The following is an 18,069-nucleotide window of genomic DNA, read 5'->3' on the forward strand; positions in this document are numbered from 1 at the left end:
GGAGGAAGTGAATTATTAAATTGTGTGTGTGTGTTTCCAAGACTTTCTCAAACAAAAAGAAATCTTAAAACCATGATGCCCACTTTCAAGAGCTTTCATTTTTCAGATGAAATGCAGCTCCTGCATCTTTGTGAGCTCTGCCTGAAAGGCCCTTACTTTTTGGACTAAGCTACACTACACACCAGATTATCTTGAATTTTATGTACAGCCAACTTGACTTTGAGAAGTTCACACTGAATATGACTCTAATTTACAATGAAGCATTTCTGCACACCAATGCACATACTAATCTTTTAAGATTAAGGTTTAATTAAAAGATTTTGCTTCATTACATACTGAACATAAACAGAGATGTTTATGTTCTTTTAAGGCAAAGGCCTTAAAAGAGGAAGACACTCATTTTTAAAGTAGAGTACCTGCCTTTTTTATACTAATTACAAGTTTTGCTTGGTTCCATGTGATTTATAAAAGAACGTTTGCATGTGATGAGCTATCAGTAGTAGTAAAAATGGAAATACTTCTATGTAAGAGTCAACAAAGCAATCAGGCCTGATTAGTGTGATTTCTGTGGTTCTGGATACCTATAGTGCATGAAGAAATAAAACACAGCATAATGAATGCCACTTTGAGTTGAGATCCTCACTGCCAGGTCAGTACACGCAAGTCAGTTTACCCGTGGCAGCTGGGGTCACTGCAGGGTATGCTCTGAAATGGAAATGAAAAGAGCGAAGAGAAAAATGAACATGTCTCTAACCATCATAAAGTTTGAGAAGCGGGGTTAAGCTATGACATACTTCCATTTCATTTCCCCCTAAAGAAATAAACAACTCAGGTGGCTTAGCACACCTGGACAAAGTGACCAATTCCTCTAAGCCCTCTGTAGAACCTGAAATCTAAGTGTATATGTGAAGATGTACCTGAGGTGAAAAGACTCCAAATAGGGATACTTTATCATGATGTCTTCTTTCTCATCTCTTTATATAGGGGCTGCTTATATACCTATGCGAATCTTCTCCCGCCAGAAACCTGTTTCCTATTTTGTTCCTTTAGGATTTTCCCACAGCCAGTAAATATGTGTCATGACACTGATGACTGAGTGATCAAAAGTACATAGCACTTACATTTGTAGACAAAGAACAAGACACATAAGAATATATGTCAGCCATCCACTGTCACGCACACTGTTAGTATGCATCATGTCAAGTTGAGCCACACTGCGCTTATGCTGTCTAGTTTTATGTTGACTGGACATTTGCCATACTGGAAGCAAGAACCTCAGTTAATAAAATGCCTAGACTAGATTTGTCTGTTTTACATGCTCTTGGGAGATGACTGATGTCAGGGTCCATCTCACAATGGGTGATGCCAACTCTGGGCATATGATCCTGGGTGTTAAAGAAATGAAGCTAAATAAGACATGGAAAGGAATGTAAGCAGTGTTCTTCATCGAGCGTAGCCTCTGCTTCAGTTACTTCCTCCAGGTTTCTGCCTTGAGTTCTCCCCCCCCTTTTTTTTTTCTCGGTGATGGAGTATGACCAGAGAGCAAAGATAAAATAAAGATCCTTCTCAAGTGATTTTTGGTCTTGGTGTTTCCTCACAGCAACTAAAAGTCAAGATTATAAGAAGAGCAAAGTATTGGGAAGAATTCCTGAAGGAAGCAATGTCAAACCATTGAAATATAAGAAAAATCTCTAAGCAATAATAAAATCCATTTTCAAAGGAATGTAAATAATCTGATTAAAAACAAGTTTTGGCAAAATTATGGGGAGAAAGAGCTGTCACATATTCTTATTGGTTGCATAAATTGATGTTTTACATTAGGAAAGTATCTTAGCTAGGGTTTCTATAGCTGGTATGAAAGACCATGACCAAAAAGCAAGCTGAGGAAGAAAGGGCTTATTTGGCTTATACTTCCAGATCATAGCCTCTCATAGGGGAGATCAGAAACAGATCTCAAGCAGGGCTGGAACCTGGAGGCAGGAGCTGATGCAGAGGCCATGGAGGGGAGCTGTTTACTGGCTTGCTTCTCCTGGCTTGCTCAACCTGGGTTCTAATAGAACCCAGGATCCAGAGTTGACATCACCTGCCATTGGCTGGACCCTTTCCAATTGATGAGTAATTGATAAAATGCCTTACAGCTGCATCTCATGGAGGCATTTCTTCAGCTGTGGAAGACTATCTAGTATCAAAGACACACAAAAGCAGCAAGTACAGAAAAGAGTTTGTTAAATTCAGTAAGTTCCAAAATTTATGCATGTTTATCTCTGGAATATCTATTTTTCCACTATAGTTGAAAACTGTGTATAGGAAAACCTGGGGGAAAAGTTATTCACCTGAGATCTAGGAATAAAAAAGCCCCCAAACCAACTCAACTTTAAATAAGTAACGGAATTGATAGATTTGTATATTTGCCATACATAGTTATAAAGACCAAGCTCATACACAAGTGTGAAAAAGAATCAATTTTCAAAATATCTCACACATAAAGAAAAATATACACATCATTTACAAGAAAGCTAAACTGAAACACAGTTCTATGTATCGCTCATAAATTCCTGTGTAGTCTTTAAAATATTCCTGGACATAAAATGAAACTAAGGAGTCAGGCCTGTCAGGGGAAAGTCAGTGTGTGGGAGAGACTTCATGGTCCATAAAATGAGGCTATAATACAGGTTTTTAAAAATACAAAGCAAAATGCTATAGCAAATATATAGAAATAAATTGGATGTAGCTGTACAACAGAGACAAGTATATATTTGGTTGACCTCTTTGTGATAGCAACATTTTACCAGGAGCAAATTGCCAATTGGTAGCTTATAGGACTGGAGTAGCAACGGTCTACACCCTATGAGCTGGTTAGAGAAGGCACCCAAAAGAGCAGTAGCACATGCACAGGTCACAAAGGAGCAGACCCAGCCACACAGAGAAGCTTCAGTCTCTCAAAAATACAGATTCTTTTCTGTCTAATTCTCAGAGAATTTCAGAGGTCAAGAGGAATGACTGGTGGTTACATTTGAAATTCACTTTCCTGTAAGTAATGCTAAAAATTCTTACACTTTCACCTAGGCAGTCCCAAGTCAACATTTTCTCCCATTGAACACTAATTGCATTGGACAATATTCCTCTGCTCACATCATCCAACAAATTTGATCAAATGCACACTAAGCAGGTATAATTACATTAAAATAACCAATATATTAAAACCAGACATTTTTCAAGATAAACTATAAAAGCTTCTGTCTCCTCGTCTTTTATAGTGCTAAAAATAAGATCCATGGACTAGCACATGGTATCCAAATGCTGTACCATTGAAGTGTATGTGCAGCCCTTGTTTTTTTAAGTTGAAGTTTTTAAATGTAGCCCAGGCTGAATGACCTTGAAGTCATCATCTTCCAACTTCCTCTTCTTAAGTACTACAATTTACAGCGATGAGATGGTATATGTTGTCTAAACAGAATTCTAAACAGAAGTGACAAAGGTGATGTTCCTGACTGTTTTGTTTGAACAGTCTCCTACTCATTCAGAACTCATGCTTTGGGGTTTCATTGAGATACACGATAGCAGTGATTAGCAGGAACCCTTATACTGTGGGGGAAAACTCTGATTCAAGTGCTAGATAAATAATTCTGCAGAAGACACTGATACGTTCCTCTTTAGGGCACTATTTGCTGTGAAATTAAAGTGCTTTGGGGTCACTGCATCACCTGCAACCTAACAACACATGGTGCAAAGGAGGACTGAGAAGGAAGGCACTGTGTGGTCTCTGTTTGAGTCCATTGATCTCAAGTGCTAACTCTGTCAAGTTGATTATGTCTCAAAGGAATAAAATATTTTTCTCATCTGAAATCAGTTCAATTTCCCTGGAAGGAAAAAAATTACTTTCCCCCAGATCAGAAGGGATAGTGAGGGGCTGGAGAGATGGCTCAGAGGTTAAGAGCAATGCCTGCTCTTCCAAAGGTCCTGAGTTCAATTCCCAGCAACCACATGGTGGCTCACAACCATCTGTAATGGAGTCTGGTGCCCTCTTCTGGCCTGCAGGCATACACACAGACAGAATATTGTATACGTAATAAAAAAATATTTAAAATAAAAAAGAAGGGATAGTGAACTCAAGCATTTCCTAGTCTTATTCTTTCAATAACCATGTAGAAAATTCTCAGGTCAATGACTACAGCAGGTCCTTCAGCTTCACAGCTACACACACATGCACTGCCATCACGATGGCCATTCACCCACTACATAAATTAGCCTGACAATTTTATTTTTAAATTTTCTTTCTAATAAGAGCAACCAAATCTTTGCTAGACCCTAGGGAGAAACTGATGGGAGAGACTGTAGTAACAAGAACATAAAGTTAAAGAACAGTGGTTCGCATAAAGTTAATACGTTATGATTATCGTTAAGTTGGAATTAAACATAGATAAATCACCTAATGATGTTTTCATTTAAAATCATGAGAGTGAAATATAATAGAAAGAGAGAGAAGAGAGAAGAGAAAAGCAAAAGGAAAGAATAGGCAAAGAAAAAAAGGAAGAAAACTAAGTAGATTAAGAGAAGGGGAAAGGGGAGAAGATAGGGAGAATGAAAAGAAAGAACAATGAAAAGCAAGAGCCCTTGTGAAGTTTCTCTTAAAACAGAAGGGGAAGACACTTGGTTGTAAGCACTGAAGCAGAATGGAGATAGGTGAGGGGAAATTTTCCGTCTCCTTCACACCCTAGGCTTTTTCATGAATTAAACCAATGCCCACGCCTTGGGCATATGCTCCTGCATTGTTTTCTGTTCCTTAAAAAAAAAAAAAAGACACAGTTATAAAAAATCAACTAAGACCTTCATTGAATTTATTTTGCATGTTAGTATTATAGAAAAGAAGGCTAGTAATATAAGGCAACAGCAATGGCAATTAGAAATATTTAATGTTATATAAAATGAAAACACTGAAAACTTCAGAACTTCATACATTAGTTAGAAAAATAAAATATGTTAATTTAACACAAATAATCAGTTTTTAAAATGGAAACAGGTATTATCTAAATATTTTGATACTTAAATTCGTATGTGCATAGCAAAATGTACATTGTAATAATGTCCCTAATTACTCTAATTGTAGGTACTATGCCTCCAGTTCATGGCATCAAACTAATAAGTAAATTTTAAATCTTGTTTTTAAGTAATCTTTAAAATATTCATTAATTCTGATCACATAGCCATGGGCATATGTGTTTGTATGCCTTTATAATGAGATTATTTTAAATTACTTTAATGTAGTTTAGCATTCAAGGTATTTTTAAAGAACCAAAGAAAAACATAGTTTTATTTTTCTAATACCTATGGAACAAGAAATCTTTCAATAAAGGGATCTCTGTTTCTTGTGTGGAAGTTCAGATTCTATGCAATCTCTTACTGTACCAATACAGATCCTTTCCCCTGTTCTCTAATAGAAAGGCCTGGTGAGTAGGAAAATCCCACTCAAGACAATTTCTGTTTTGAAAGAAAAAGAAAAAAAATGAAAATGAAACATTAAAAGTAATTTGTGTACACTACCGAAAGACATAGGGTCTGGGGAGAAGCAGAGAAGCAAATCTAGTCTGTGCTCCTGATCTCACCTGACCGATAAGAAAGGGTAAACGGTGCCTAGGTGGACCCTGTTACTTCAGCTTGTGTCTTTTGACCACAGCGAGCAGTTTTGCACATTCCTGCCTATTACAGCTCTGAGTACAAGCACTAAATAAGCTATTTATCAGTTTAAACAGCTGCACAAAAGATCCATATAAAGTCTTAAGCTAGCTACATGTCTTAGAAAATATTTCTGTATTCTCACTTCACATGGAGAGTTTACTTAGAAATGAAAAGGTAGATGTAAGGGAAATGTTAGACGAAAAGGACAATTATGAACCCGGATTAGAACCTAGGTACCCTGTATGCCTACAAGCTTCGTTTGGCATTACAGGAAAAAAAAAGTTTTCTTGTTTTTTACATTTATTTCTTTTAAAACAATCTTTTCTCATTTTATATATCAATCCCAGTTCCAACACCCTCCCCTCCTTCCAGTCCCCCAAAATTCCCACCACCCCACCTCCATTCACTCCTCAGAATAAGTAAGGCTTCTCATGGGGAGTTAGCGTAATTCCTTCCTATAAGGGAGTTGAATGAAATTGAATTCAATACCATTTTAAAAGCACATGATGGAAAAATTCTTAGAATAATGAGCTATCTTCATTTGTGGAAATTTCCAAGAAAGTTCATTATTTTAGCAGCCAATTTCACTGAAAGGCAAAGTGTACATAGCTTCAGAGCAGAGAGGAAGCTAGTTTTACAAAGCTTCATCCAAAAATTCACTAAAAAAATATTGTATCCTAAAAAAGAAAGGAAGGAAGGAAGGAAGGAAGGAAGGGAGGGAGGGAGGGAGGGAGGGAGGGAGGGAGGGAGGGAGGGAGAGAGAGAGAGAGAGAGAGAGAGAGAGAGAGAGAGAGAGAGAGAGAGAGAGAGAAAGAAAGAGAGAAAGAGAGCAGGGCTGTGATTGTACATGCCTTTAATTCCAGCACTCAGGAGGTAGAGGCACGCTGAGTTCTGTGAGTTAGAGGCCCCCCCAGTCTACAATAGCTAGGTCCAGTAGGTCCAGCAAGGGCTGTTACACCGAGAAACCCTGTCTTGAAAAACAAACAAACAAAACAACCAAGAAACAAACAAAAAAATGCATCCTGAAAAAAAAGAAGCCATGCCTTTGAAAGATTATGGAAGGGATTATGTGGGAGTGTTTGGCAGGAGGAATGGGAAAGAGGGAAATATAATTACATTAAAACATCAAAACCTAAAAATGTAAAACATAAACAATACCACTTGTATTTTAAACAGATATTCCCTGTGCCATTCCTCAAAAATTCTGTGAATTTATTCTTTGTGTATAACCTGATCTTTACAGCCAGAACCTGCCAGGCTGACCAGTTCTCTTGTGGAAATGGGCGCTGCATTCCCAGAGCATGGCTGTGTGACAGAGAGGATGACTGCGGTGACCAGACAGATGAAGCTGCATCCTGCGGTAAGTTGAGAATGCTTGTGCTTTAGTAGAGATGTGGCAGATACAGTGTACTGGTGCTATATTTCCTTACAGCTATTTTTATATGAATAAGATTCAAGGAGGCAAATGCGTTATTCATGGCAGCTCTTTGAACGTGACTTTCAATGCCTGCTTCAGAACAGCTCTCATTCAGAATAGGTAGTTACAATAGCCTCGGTTAATAGATCTCATTCAGAATAGATACAATAACCTCAGTTGAAACACATGGATCCAGACATTGCAGATTGTGTTAGGACGTAGCTATTAGAAGGCCAAGCAGACACTCTTCTGTTAATCTTGGAACTATTATGATTTAACTTGCAAAACAAAATTGTGTTTTGATTGACATTTGCAGCAAACAACGAGAGTAGGTTTCTTGTTAGAGTGTGGATGACGCATTCTGGGAGTAGTAAATCATCGAAACTGAGATTCAGTAGTAAATAACAATTGTGAATTGCTGTGAATTCATAGAATTCTGACTGCCAAAAAAAAAAAAAAAACTGTGTTGATGGTATCCTTCTCAGTCACATATCACTAGGTTTCCAATTTTCAAAATGATTTCTTTTTGACAAAGGATGTGTTGTTGACAAAGTTGCACATGCAATTATTCTCTTTTGTACATGAAGATCTGTGTAAATTCCCTTCCCAGCGGTGAGTTGTGCAGAGCCTGCAAGCACTATCAGATGCATAGTTTCTCAATGAGTCTTCATGCCAATCTGAAGGAACCCCAATGTTACCCATACTTCACACAGAGAAGAACGGAGACAGACCCTTTAGCCACACACTTGAGACTAGAAATCAGTACCTATTGGGCTATCTTATGAATACAGGTGCATTTTAAATGAAAACTAGTCATTCTGGAATTGCATTGATTTGGGTATATGAGTAGCTAAGAAGATACAGGCAAAGTCATATTCTCATGCACGTCTTGATGAAGGACACACATCCCTATCATAGGCTTTAAACAATGATGTGCTACTGTTTGAACATCCCCTGCTACGAGAAGCAATCTCACTTTCTAAATGGTAAAATCAGGGAGAGATATGCAAAAATAAGTAAGATGTAGTATTTCTGCTTGATCAATGCAATAAACCAAAGATTCATTCACAACACAATCAAGACAGTAAATTTGCTATAAAATTATGAATCTCAAGTTTATTGCCTTCATTTAAATGTTTAGTTTTAAATTCATAACATTTTTGTTTAAGAAATAGGTTGTATGTAAGTAACAATACTCTAATTGATTTTCTGAACATAAAAAATCTCTCAGAAGCTTCCTTCTGTTGTTTTTACATCCTGTTGCCATGTCATTTTGTATTAAAAACCAGGTATAGAACATGTTCATGGTAGATTGTCAATCCAACCCCTTCAATATCTGATAGACATCCAAATTCATAGTCATATGTATATGAATATATATGTGCATACACATATTCATTTTGTATAATTTTAATGGATATAACATAATAAGATACCTTGAGGATTTATTAAACAACTTTGGGGTTGTTTGTCCATCCTCCCTTCAGATCCTTTTGTATTGATCTTTCTATTCTTTGCATAGTTGATATTCCGTACCCCTCATAAAAGAAAATAAGAATATATAAAGCATGAAAAACATTCGGTTTTTAAATTATTATTATTTGAGAATTTAATGTATTTTGATTATGTGTTTTGACCATCATGTTTGAATCAAATATATCACTCATTTTTTCTCCTGCAGTCCTTCCCTGATCTCTCTGCATCTTTCTTTCCCACCTGCATATGTTATTTTTTTAAAATACACTGAGTCCACTTACCGGATCCGAATGTGCATGGGTGTACAGTCATCTGTCAGAGCATAGGTAGCCTCTCAGGGGTTGTGCCCTTGAGGATAGCCCACTCTTTCTGATTTTACATCAAGAGTTGTATATAAGAAGCTGATCAAGAAGCTTTGGGAGAAACAATCTCCCTTTGTAGGAGAAATTATATTTCTGTGGCATAACATGGCCTTTCACTGAATTCAAAATGACAAAGATTGATTCCTAATAAGGAAAAGGGAAACAACATCCAACTGGTATTACCCATGCATGTAGACTGTATAGCTTCTGTTTCCATAGTTCATCAGAACTGGACTGCTTTACATTTGGTCTTGGAATAGAGGAAATTCCCAAAGGTGTCAGCCTTTGCAGGAGACTTCATTCTGCTATTTTCACTTAAGTCTTAAGATCTACCCCTGACATGTTTAATAACTAGTGGTTTTCGTGGAAAATAATATTAGATTCAGAATTAAAGTGTGCAAACACATATGACTATATTGCTTCCGATAAAAATTAGGATATACGGACAATGGAGAAGAATATTTGTTCTCACTGGAAAAGTGAGAAGGCAGGAAGAAGTTTATAAAATGAAGGCAAAAAGAATAAGAGTTGGTGAGGAAGGATCGATGACTTAGGAGGAGAAAATGTGGGGAGGAAAAAAGAAGAATCAACTAAGAACAAATTAGAATAATGTCTTAGGAAATTTTCATTATTAAACTATTTTATGTTAATAATAGGTTAATTTAAAGAATAAGAAATGAATAGATAGATGATAGACAGATAGATAGATAGATAGATAGATAGATAGATAGATAGATAGATAGGGCCTCAGGATCCTGAGGAAAAGATAATAATTCTATTACCAGAATGCTTTGAATATTTAAATATGAAGATGAAATGAAAAGATGTTCAGGGAGTAAAAATTAAAAAGGATAACCTGATTGAACATTTTAGGAGTAGAATGGGAAAAATAGATGTAGGAAATACATCAAACTCCGTCTTTCCTTTATCACATAGCAATGCAGCAAATGATAGCTACAAATAAAAAAAATCCATACCTCATTCTAGGCAGTTCAATGAAATTCTTTTTAATACTCAGGAGTAAATTTTTCCTTGTTTGTTTTTTTTTTGTTTGTTTGTTTGTTTGTTTGTTTCGAGACAAGATTTCTCTGTGGCTTTGGAGCCTGTCCTGGAACTAGCTCTGTAGACCAGGCTGGCCTCGAACTCACAGAAATCCACCTGCCTCTGCCTCCCGAGTGCTGGGATTAAAGGCGCGCGCCACCATCGCCCGGCTAGGAGTAAATTTTTTAAACTTGTTTTAGAGCAATGAGTCCTCATTGATGTTTGAGAAACTTTAACTTAATGGTGGCATTCTCTCAGTTGAGCAAATTTCAGATTCTTCTAGAAAACATGCTCATTAACAAGTCTTTCCAACTTCAAACAAACTAAACTTGTCTGGGAAAAGGAATGGAAGAGTGCTGCCCCCCATTCCAGTGATGAACTGGCCCATTGATATGAGGGGGGGCTCAGCCATATGATGCCACGCCTGACCAGGTTGTACTGGGTTGTATAGAAAATCAGATTGATCAAGCCAGCTGAGGGGAGTAAGCCAGGAAAGCAGTCTCCACTACTTTAATTCCTACCTCCTGTTTCCTTCTTGAGCTCTTATCCTGCTTTCTCTCAGTGATAGAATGTAATTTCTGAAATGGAAAAAAAAAAGAAACAAAAAGGCAAAACAAACAAACAACAAAATACCATCTGTCCTCTATGAGCTGCTTTTAGTCATTGAGACTGTCACAGAAACAGACAAGATCTCCTGAGTAAATTGGGAGCATGGGGACCTTAGGAGAGGGTTGAAGGGAGAAGGGAGAATCAGGGAGGGGAGCAGAGAAAAATGTTGAGCTCAATAAAAATCAATAAAAAAAAAGAAACAGAAAACTAAACCAGAACATCATTAAAAAGATATGTTGTCTATCTTTCTGAGAATCTCTTCCATAGGGCAAAATGGAGAAAACTTACATCTTCTACAAATTCCTAGTTAGTGCTAATTCTTATGCTAGTAGGCCAACAACTATATTTTTGAAACCATTGAGTTAACAAACTTACATGTATATTTGATTTTGTTTGACATTTGCTTTATGACAATTAAGTTTATTACTTTCAAAACTAAGATGAAGCCATTTTTTGTTCATGTTTTCTTGTTATCTTGTTACAATCTTTCCATCTCCTATTCAATAGTATTTCCTGAGCCTTAGGCTTAGAATTTGTGCTGTAAACATACTAATTGTGGCCAGGGAGGCCATGATGCTATTCTACTGTGGTTCTCTGTAAAAGCCCCTGTCTGCTGCAAAAATAAGCTACTTTAATGAAGGTGACAGCTACAAGCAACAGCAAGTTTAAGGATAAGTACTCAAAATACAGCTGGAATTTGTTCAGGGAAGTCACAATATCAGGTTTTCCTCTAAGATCTGTGACTTCTCCAGCCTTGATAGTTGTGTAGGTTTAAAGTACCAGGTATGGACTTCTACCTGCTGACTGGCCTTGAGTCCAGTTAGGCAATTTCTGGGTATCTCCAAGATTAAGATACCATGACTTCACTATTGGGGAAATGTTGGGCTCACCACTGTTGTAGTTCATGGCTGGGTAGGGATATTGATTTTATTTCTTTTTTGGAGATTGCATAGAACCTTCCTTTACTATGAGAACTAGACCTAAGGGAGGAGTCTTTCAAATCACTTATTGCTCAATTCTACCAAATCATGTGTACAAAATGTGTGATGTTTTTAGCATAAATGATGTACTTATAAATTCTTGAAGGGGGTACCTAGGGACAATAGCAGTAACCTATATTGATTTTACATTTTCTTGGACTCTGAGAACAACAAAAGGATGAAAGATTTCCAATGTTTGGTCTTTGCAGTTTTGTTAGATATTCTATATGTCTCTTAGTATAAACATTATAATTTCAAAAGGGATGATCCCATTTAACACACACTAATATGCATATATATATATATTATATGTAAATGTGCACACATTCATGTGTATTTTTCTTCATCTAAAAAATGATTCCTGTGTTTTTTTCAAACAACATTTGCTACTTATCTTCTTTCTGTCATTTCCTCTGTATTATATTCCCTCCCTAATACTTAATCACAGTCCCCAGTTTCTCCATTTCCTTCTGAGAAATANAACCGCCACACTGCTTTCCAAAGTGGTTGCACAAGTTTGCATTCCCATCAGCAATGGATGAGGGTACCCCTTTCTCCACAACCTCTCCAACCAATGATAGCCTTTGCTGGAGAGGTTGTGGAGAAAGGGGTATTCCCTATTCTACATCTCCAACTTCCTTCTTTCCCTCATGGTACATATCTATTTTCTAGATTCTTAGGGTACTTCAGATTACATACTCAAATATATAGATTCAGGATCTACAAATAAAAGAGAATATGTAGTGTTTGTCTCTCTGGGTCACCACATTTTGTGTAACATTTTGGTGCACAACTTATGTTTCATTTTTTTTACTATGCAATTGCTACATACTATGTAATTGTGTATATGTACCATATAGTTATTGCCCATTCATCATTGAAGGATATTGGGTTGTTTCCATTTGTTTGCCCTTGTGAAAAGAGGAAGAATGGACTTGGCTAAGCCAGTATATTTTTATAGTAAGATATGAAGTCCTGAGAGCATATGTCAAGGAGTGTTATAGGTTGGTCATATGGTACCTTTTGCAGAATTCTTTACCCTGACTTCCATCGTGGCTACACCAGTTTGAAGTCTTACCTATAGAGAATGGGGGTATCACTTTCCTACACCCTCAGCAGTGTTTCTTGTCGGTTCTTTTCTCAATTTTGGCCTTTCTGACTGAAGCGAGACAAAAGTAGGTTATTTTGCATTTCTATGATTGCTAAGGATCTGGGACATTTAAAATACTTTTCTAAGCTATTCTTATGTTTCATCTTGAGAATTCTATATTAGATCTGTTTTCAATACTTTTAATTATACCCAATTTATTTCTCAATTTTTGATTTATTGAGTTCTCCATACACTCTGGGTATTAATTTTCTATTGGATATAGAGGTGACAAAGATTGTCGCCTATTAGGATTAACCTTCACACGTTTCCTTAGATGTACAGAAGCACTCAAGTTTTATGAGTTACCATTTGTTAATTGTTGGCCTTATTCCCTGAGTAAATAGAGTCCCATTTAAAACATTCTTTCTATACCTGTACTATATAGGTTATTCCCTATGCTTTCCATAACACTTCCATAATTTCGGTTTCCTGCTGAGGTCTTTGATACATTTTATTAACTTTTGTTCATGGCAATAGCGATAGGTCTAATTGTATTAGAACATATAGATGTTCAGTTTTCCCCACACCATATTACTTCTTCCAATCCATGAGGATGGGTGATTTTTCCATCTTCTAGCATCTTCCACAGTCCCTTCCATCAGAGATTTAAATTTTTTCATTGAAGAGGACTTCTAATGTTATTGCGACTGTTTCCATGAACTGTTTCTCATCAGTATTCTAAAATTTATTGATAGAAGCTTTATCCATATGTGGAATGTTGAGTTCTTCATTAATTACATTATCTAAGCACAAACCAGGTGTGCTAGTATACACCTAGAATTGCAACATTTTAATAGAGGAGACAGGAAGATTATGAGTTCAGTGCCAGTTTGAATTATAGTGAGATCAAGTCTTCAAAATCAAAGAAAACTAATAAAGCAAAATTAATAAAGACCTGATGATATTCTTAAAGTGCCTAATATATGTGCACAAAACGCCTGGTTTCATCCATAGCACCACATAAAACTGTACATGGTGCATGCAGCATGCCTGAAAAGCCAGCAATTGTTTGGTGGAGGCAAGAGGATTAACATTTAAAGGCATCCTCAAATAAATACCAAATTTTATGTCTGCATGGACTGTGTAAGACACTGAAGATACCAACAATGATAATAAATATATGAACCTTATTAAATCAAGTAGATTGACTGACATAATTCTTTCACTTGGGAGGCAGAGGCAAGGTGGATTTCAGTTAGTTTCAGATCAGCCTGGTCTAGAAGTGAAGTTTAGGCAGATAGCTACAGAGAGAGAGGGAGAGAGAGAGAGAGAGAGTGAGAGAGAGAGAGAGAGAGAGAGATTCAAAAAAAAAAAAGGAAACTAGATTGTCCCTTTGGGTATCTGAGTACTTGCAGTGTTAGTATTTCCAAGGTATTCTATTTTATTTTATGTTGACAGTCTGATTCTCCCTTTTCCATTTATTTCATGGGCTGTCCCAAGTGTTATCCTTTCTACTTTACACCACGCTCCCTTATCAACTTAACCTCCTCTTATCTCTTCAGATTGAACCCATGACTTAGTACATCAAGGGTTCAACCAGGGGCCCACAGGCTGCCTGAATGTACAGATGTTAATGCAACTTAGTACAAACATCATAACTTACATAAAATATCAGGACATGTTTATATGAATAGTTTTGAGCTTATTAAGCAGTTCAAATGTGAACATTATATATGAACAGTATCATGTCAGAATGTCTAAAATTTGGTCACAGTTGGAAATTAAATAATATATTAAACATATCTTAAGTCCTTAACCAAATCATAGAAACACATTTGAGAATTGTTTTATAAACACTCAATTATGCACTTCTGTGAAAATTTTAATCTAATAAATTTAAATTATGTCAATATATTATTGATCCAACTATCCCTTCATCTAAATTTGCCATCATCTTGCATGTGTGACAAAAATATCATGGTGATATTTTTCAAAATATTGTGAGATGTGAGAGTATTCTACTTGTAGTATTTTCATGATGCATTCTTTGTATCTGTAAAAAATTGAGTTCATTCAGAATAAATAATTCTATTACTATTATTAATGATCACATAGTTTCTCTAAATATTGAAGAAAACTTATTTTAATAGCTTTTACCTAATGTGGTTGCCGGAGATTTACATAAACTTCACTTCTCCATGTGACTGAAAAAAAGTGGCAGGTTCTAGAGAGCAATGGAGGCTGCCCCCTGTCCAATGTGCATAACTTGAGAAATAAGATGCTGGACGATTCAAAACCCACCAGTCACCGGACTACCAACCAAACCAGTGCTTTCTGAGTTTTTGTATCACAAATTCAAGAATGAATTTTATGGGACCTGAAAGGCACGGGTGAGTTTAGGGAAAGAATTTAAGCCCCAATTAGAAAAGCCTCCTGTTTGGCACAATAGGATCTAGAGGACTGGTGTCCGGGATGCTATTGGTCAACTGCTATTTAAGGGGAACATGGCCACAATGGGATGACACATATGGAGCAAGTTTGTGAGTTCACTTGGGCCAATTTAAGAAGCATTCTCGCATAGTGTCCTGGCAGGGGAAGGGTTAAACAGAGAAGAATGAAGAGGAAGCTAAAGCAAAAAAGGGAGCTCTCTTTGGAAATCCTGGCTTTTTGTCAGAAATGAACCATGGATTGGAGATTCCAGCCAAGTAATGGATGCAGAAACAGAGAATCATAGATTATTGGTGTCTGTTCTAAACTTCGTGACCAGTGTCTAGCTCCTGTCATTTTCTCCCATTTTAAAATGGTGACAAGAATGAATATTGATCATCCTTTTCATTTTTAAAATTTATTTTTCCATCTTTTGTTAATCATGAAATTATTAACAATACACCTTGATTTTTGAAAAATCTTTTTTTAAGATTTATTTATTTACTATATACACAACATTCTGCCTCCATGTATGCCCATATGCCAGAGGAGGGTGCCAGATCTTATTACAGATGGTTGTCAGCCACCATGTGGTTGCTGGGAATTGAACTCAAGACCTCTGGAAGAGCAGCCAGTGCTCTTAACCACTGAGCCATCTCTCCAGCCCCGAAAAGTCTTTTATGCTGTGTTTGGCAGTTAGTATCAATAAGACAATAATTATCATTGTTAAAATTATGGAACTCAAAGGAATCAGGAGACTATTTTTACCTATGCATCTTGAAGATGTGTATTTTGTATCCTAGATTGCTGCCTCCTCTTGTTATTTTTTTTTTTGCTCTGTGAGTTTGTATTCAAACATTATTAAGATTTTTATGCTTAAAAATGGTAGGCAGCCTTTTGCTAAGTTGTATTTTTGTTATCTTCATTGTGAAATTATATTACTTGCATTTATTTGTTTATTTATTGTTACAACTCCCTCATTGACTAAGAAAGCCCATTCTGCAGCATGTGTGTGTGTGTGTGTGTGTGTGTGTGTGTGTGTGTGGTGGGAGGGAGTGGTCACTGAGACCAGATTCTGAAAGGCTATTATGAAAAGCAACAATTTGTCCTTCAGCTTAAATGTTCTGTCTTTCTTTCCCACATTTTGCACAAGACCCAGCATCGTGCACATTGCTTGCTACAGTGAGCTTCCTGTACCTTCCCTGCCCAAAAGATATCTGTCTGGTGGGTTTGAGAAGAACGCCAAGTACCTGTTTTGAGGAGAAGGCAATTCATGTGATTTTTAGCATGAAGAAGTAGCCAGAAGTCTGTGATCTCTTCATGCCCTACAAGTTTAATTTGTTAAGACATGCACACACACACACACACACACACACACACACACACACAGGTCAGCACAACCATAATGGCTTATCTCTACAGAGACTGGTGATCGTTCTTAGTTGGATGATTGTGGTAGACCAGCAGGCTTCTGCCAGCACTCCCACGCTGAAATTGCCTTTTCAATCTTAAGAGGTTACAGGGTCAGCAGTCTTTATCTTATGTCCTGAAGACTTTAATACGCATTCAAGCTTTGAGGAACACTTTCCCGACAGCTACTTCTGAGCTCCCTTTCCTGGTGTTTCTTACACAAACAAGAAGTGCAAACTAGAAATGACTTAGCCAACCATGCCCTTGAGAATAAAACGTCAGTGACTGGGGAATGTCTCTGAGGTTAGAGTGCTTGTTTGTGTTGGAAAGGGTTTACCTCCCTTTTCATCTTTCAGTCTATCATGAAAGAAAGGCAGGGCAGGAGCTCAGACAGAAACTCGAACCAGAAGCTGAGACAGAAGCCATGGACCAGTGCTATTTACTCGACTGCTCATACTGTGGCTTCACCTGCCTTTTTTTTTTTTAAACAACCCAAGCATATCTATCTGACCAGGAGTGCACTGCCCATAGTGAACTGGTCCTTCCCATATGAATAAAATGTCCTGAAATCTTTACAACAGGACTCTTGTTAGAGGTACTCTCTCAATTAAGATTCCATTTCCCACATTTTCCTTGTGTCAAATTGACAAAATCAAGAGCAACAACAAACAAAACAGCACGTACACTTCTGTAAATATTTCCCTTAATTTTCGTTTTTAATACTAAATTTATTAATTTAAATATCCCCATATTGAAGTCCTGTATTGTTCAAGAAAACTGCAGTTTTTTCTTATGGAGGCAACATCTTGAAAACAGGCTCTGCTCTTATTTATCTCAGATGTACCCAGTATTCCAGTAATTTCATTCAATGTATTCTGTCCCTCATTCCAAATTCTATCTTTTGTGTAGGTCTTGATATATTACCTTTCATCAAAACAATATTTCCTCATGGATTTATCAAGTTAGTACTTGTGTGGCTTAGTGTGACGGTCAAACAATGACTTCCAGGACATTTTCTTCTTTGCCATTGGATGGTCAGCCTGCTTGCTTTCATCTCCCTCCCCTTTTTAGAAAGGGTCTCTCTATGGAGCCCTCACCCGTATCCCCCACGGTGATAGCCCTGGTGGGCATGAGCTCACTATGTAGAACAGAATGAAGTTAAACTCAAAGAGATCCCCCTGCCTTTGATTGTAGACTGTTGGAATTAAAAGTGTATGCCACCACACCTACTTTCATTTTTTTAAATTGATATTATTGAGCTATACATTTTTCTCTACTCCCCTTCCTTCCTCTCCCCTCCCCTCTAACCCCCACCCAAGGTCCCCATGCTTTGAATTTACTCAGGAGATCTTGTCTTTTTCTACTTCCCATATATATTAGATGTCTTTCTTAGGGTACTCATTGTTGTCTAGGTTCTCTGGGATTGTGGTTTGTAGGCTGGTTTTCTTTGCTTTATATCCAAAAGTAACTTATGAGTGAGTATATATGATAAATGTCTTTCTGAATCTGGGTTACCTCACTCAGTATGATGTTTTCCAGCTCCATCCATTTGCCTACAAATTTCAAGATGTCATTTTTTTT

General features: G+C 37.0%; 1 protein-coding gene across 1 annotated transcript in view; it reads left to right on the forward strand.

Annotated features, from left to right (window-relative positions):
* Lrp1b (LDL receptor related protein 1B) overlaps positions 1-18,069 on the forward strand; it is a 1,445,827-nt gene that overhangs the window by 757,264 nt on the left and 670,494 nt on the right. The window contains 1 exon segment of the mRNA XM_050139953.1: positions 6,920-7,036. Within this exon segment, the coding sequence (XP_049995910.1) occupies positions 6,920-7,036 (117 nt within the window).

The sequence above is a fragment of the Alexandromys fortis genome, unplaced genomic scaffold (genome assembly GCF_014885135.2).
Source record: "Alexandromys fortis isolate MF-2015 unplaced genomic scaffold, M_Fortis_MF-2015_v1.1 scaffold_33, whole genome shotgun sequence".
In the NCBI taxonomy this organism is placed as follows: domain Eukaryota; kingdom Metazoa; phylum Chordata; class Mammalia; order Rodentia; family Cricetidae; genus Alexandromys; species Alexandromys fortis.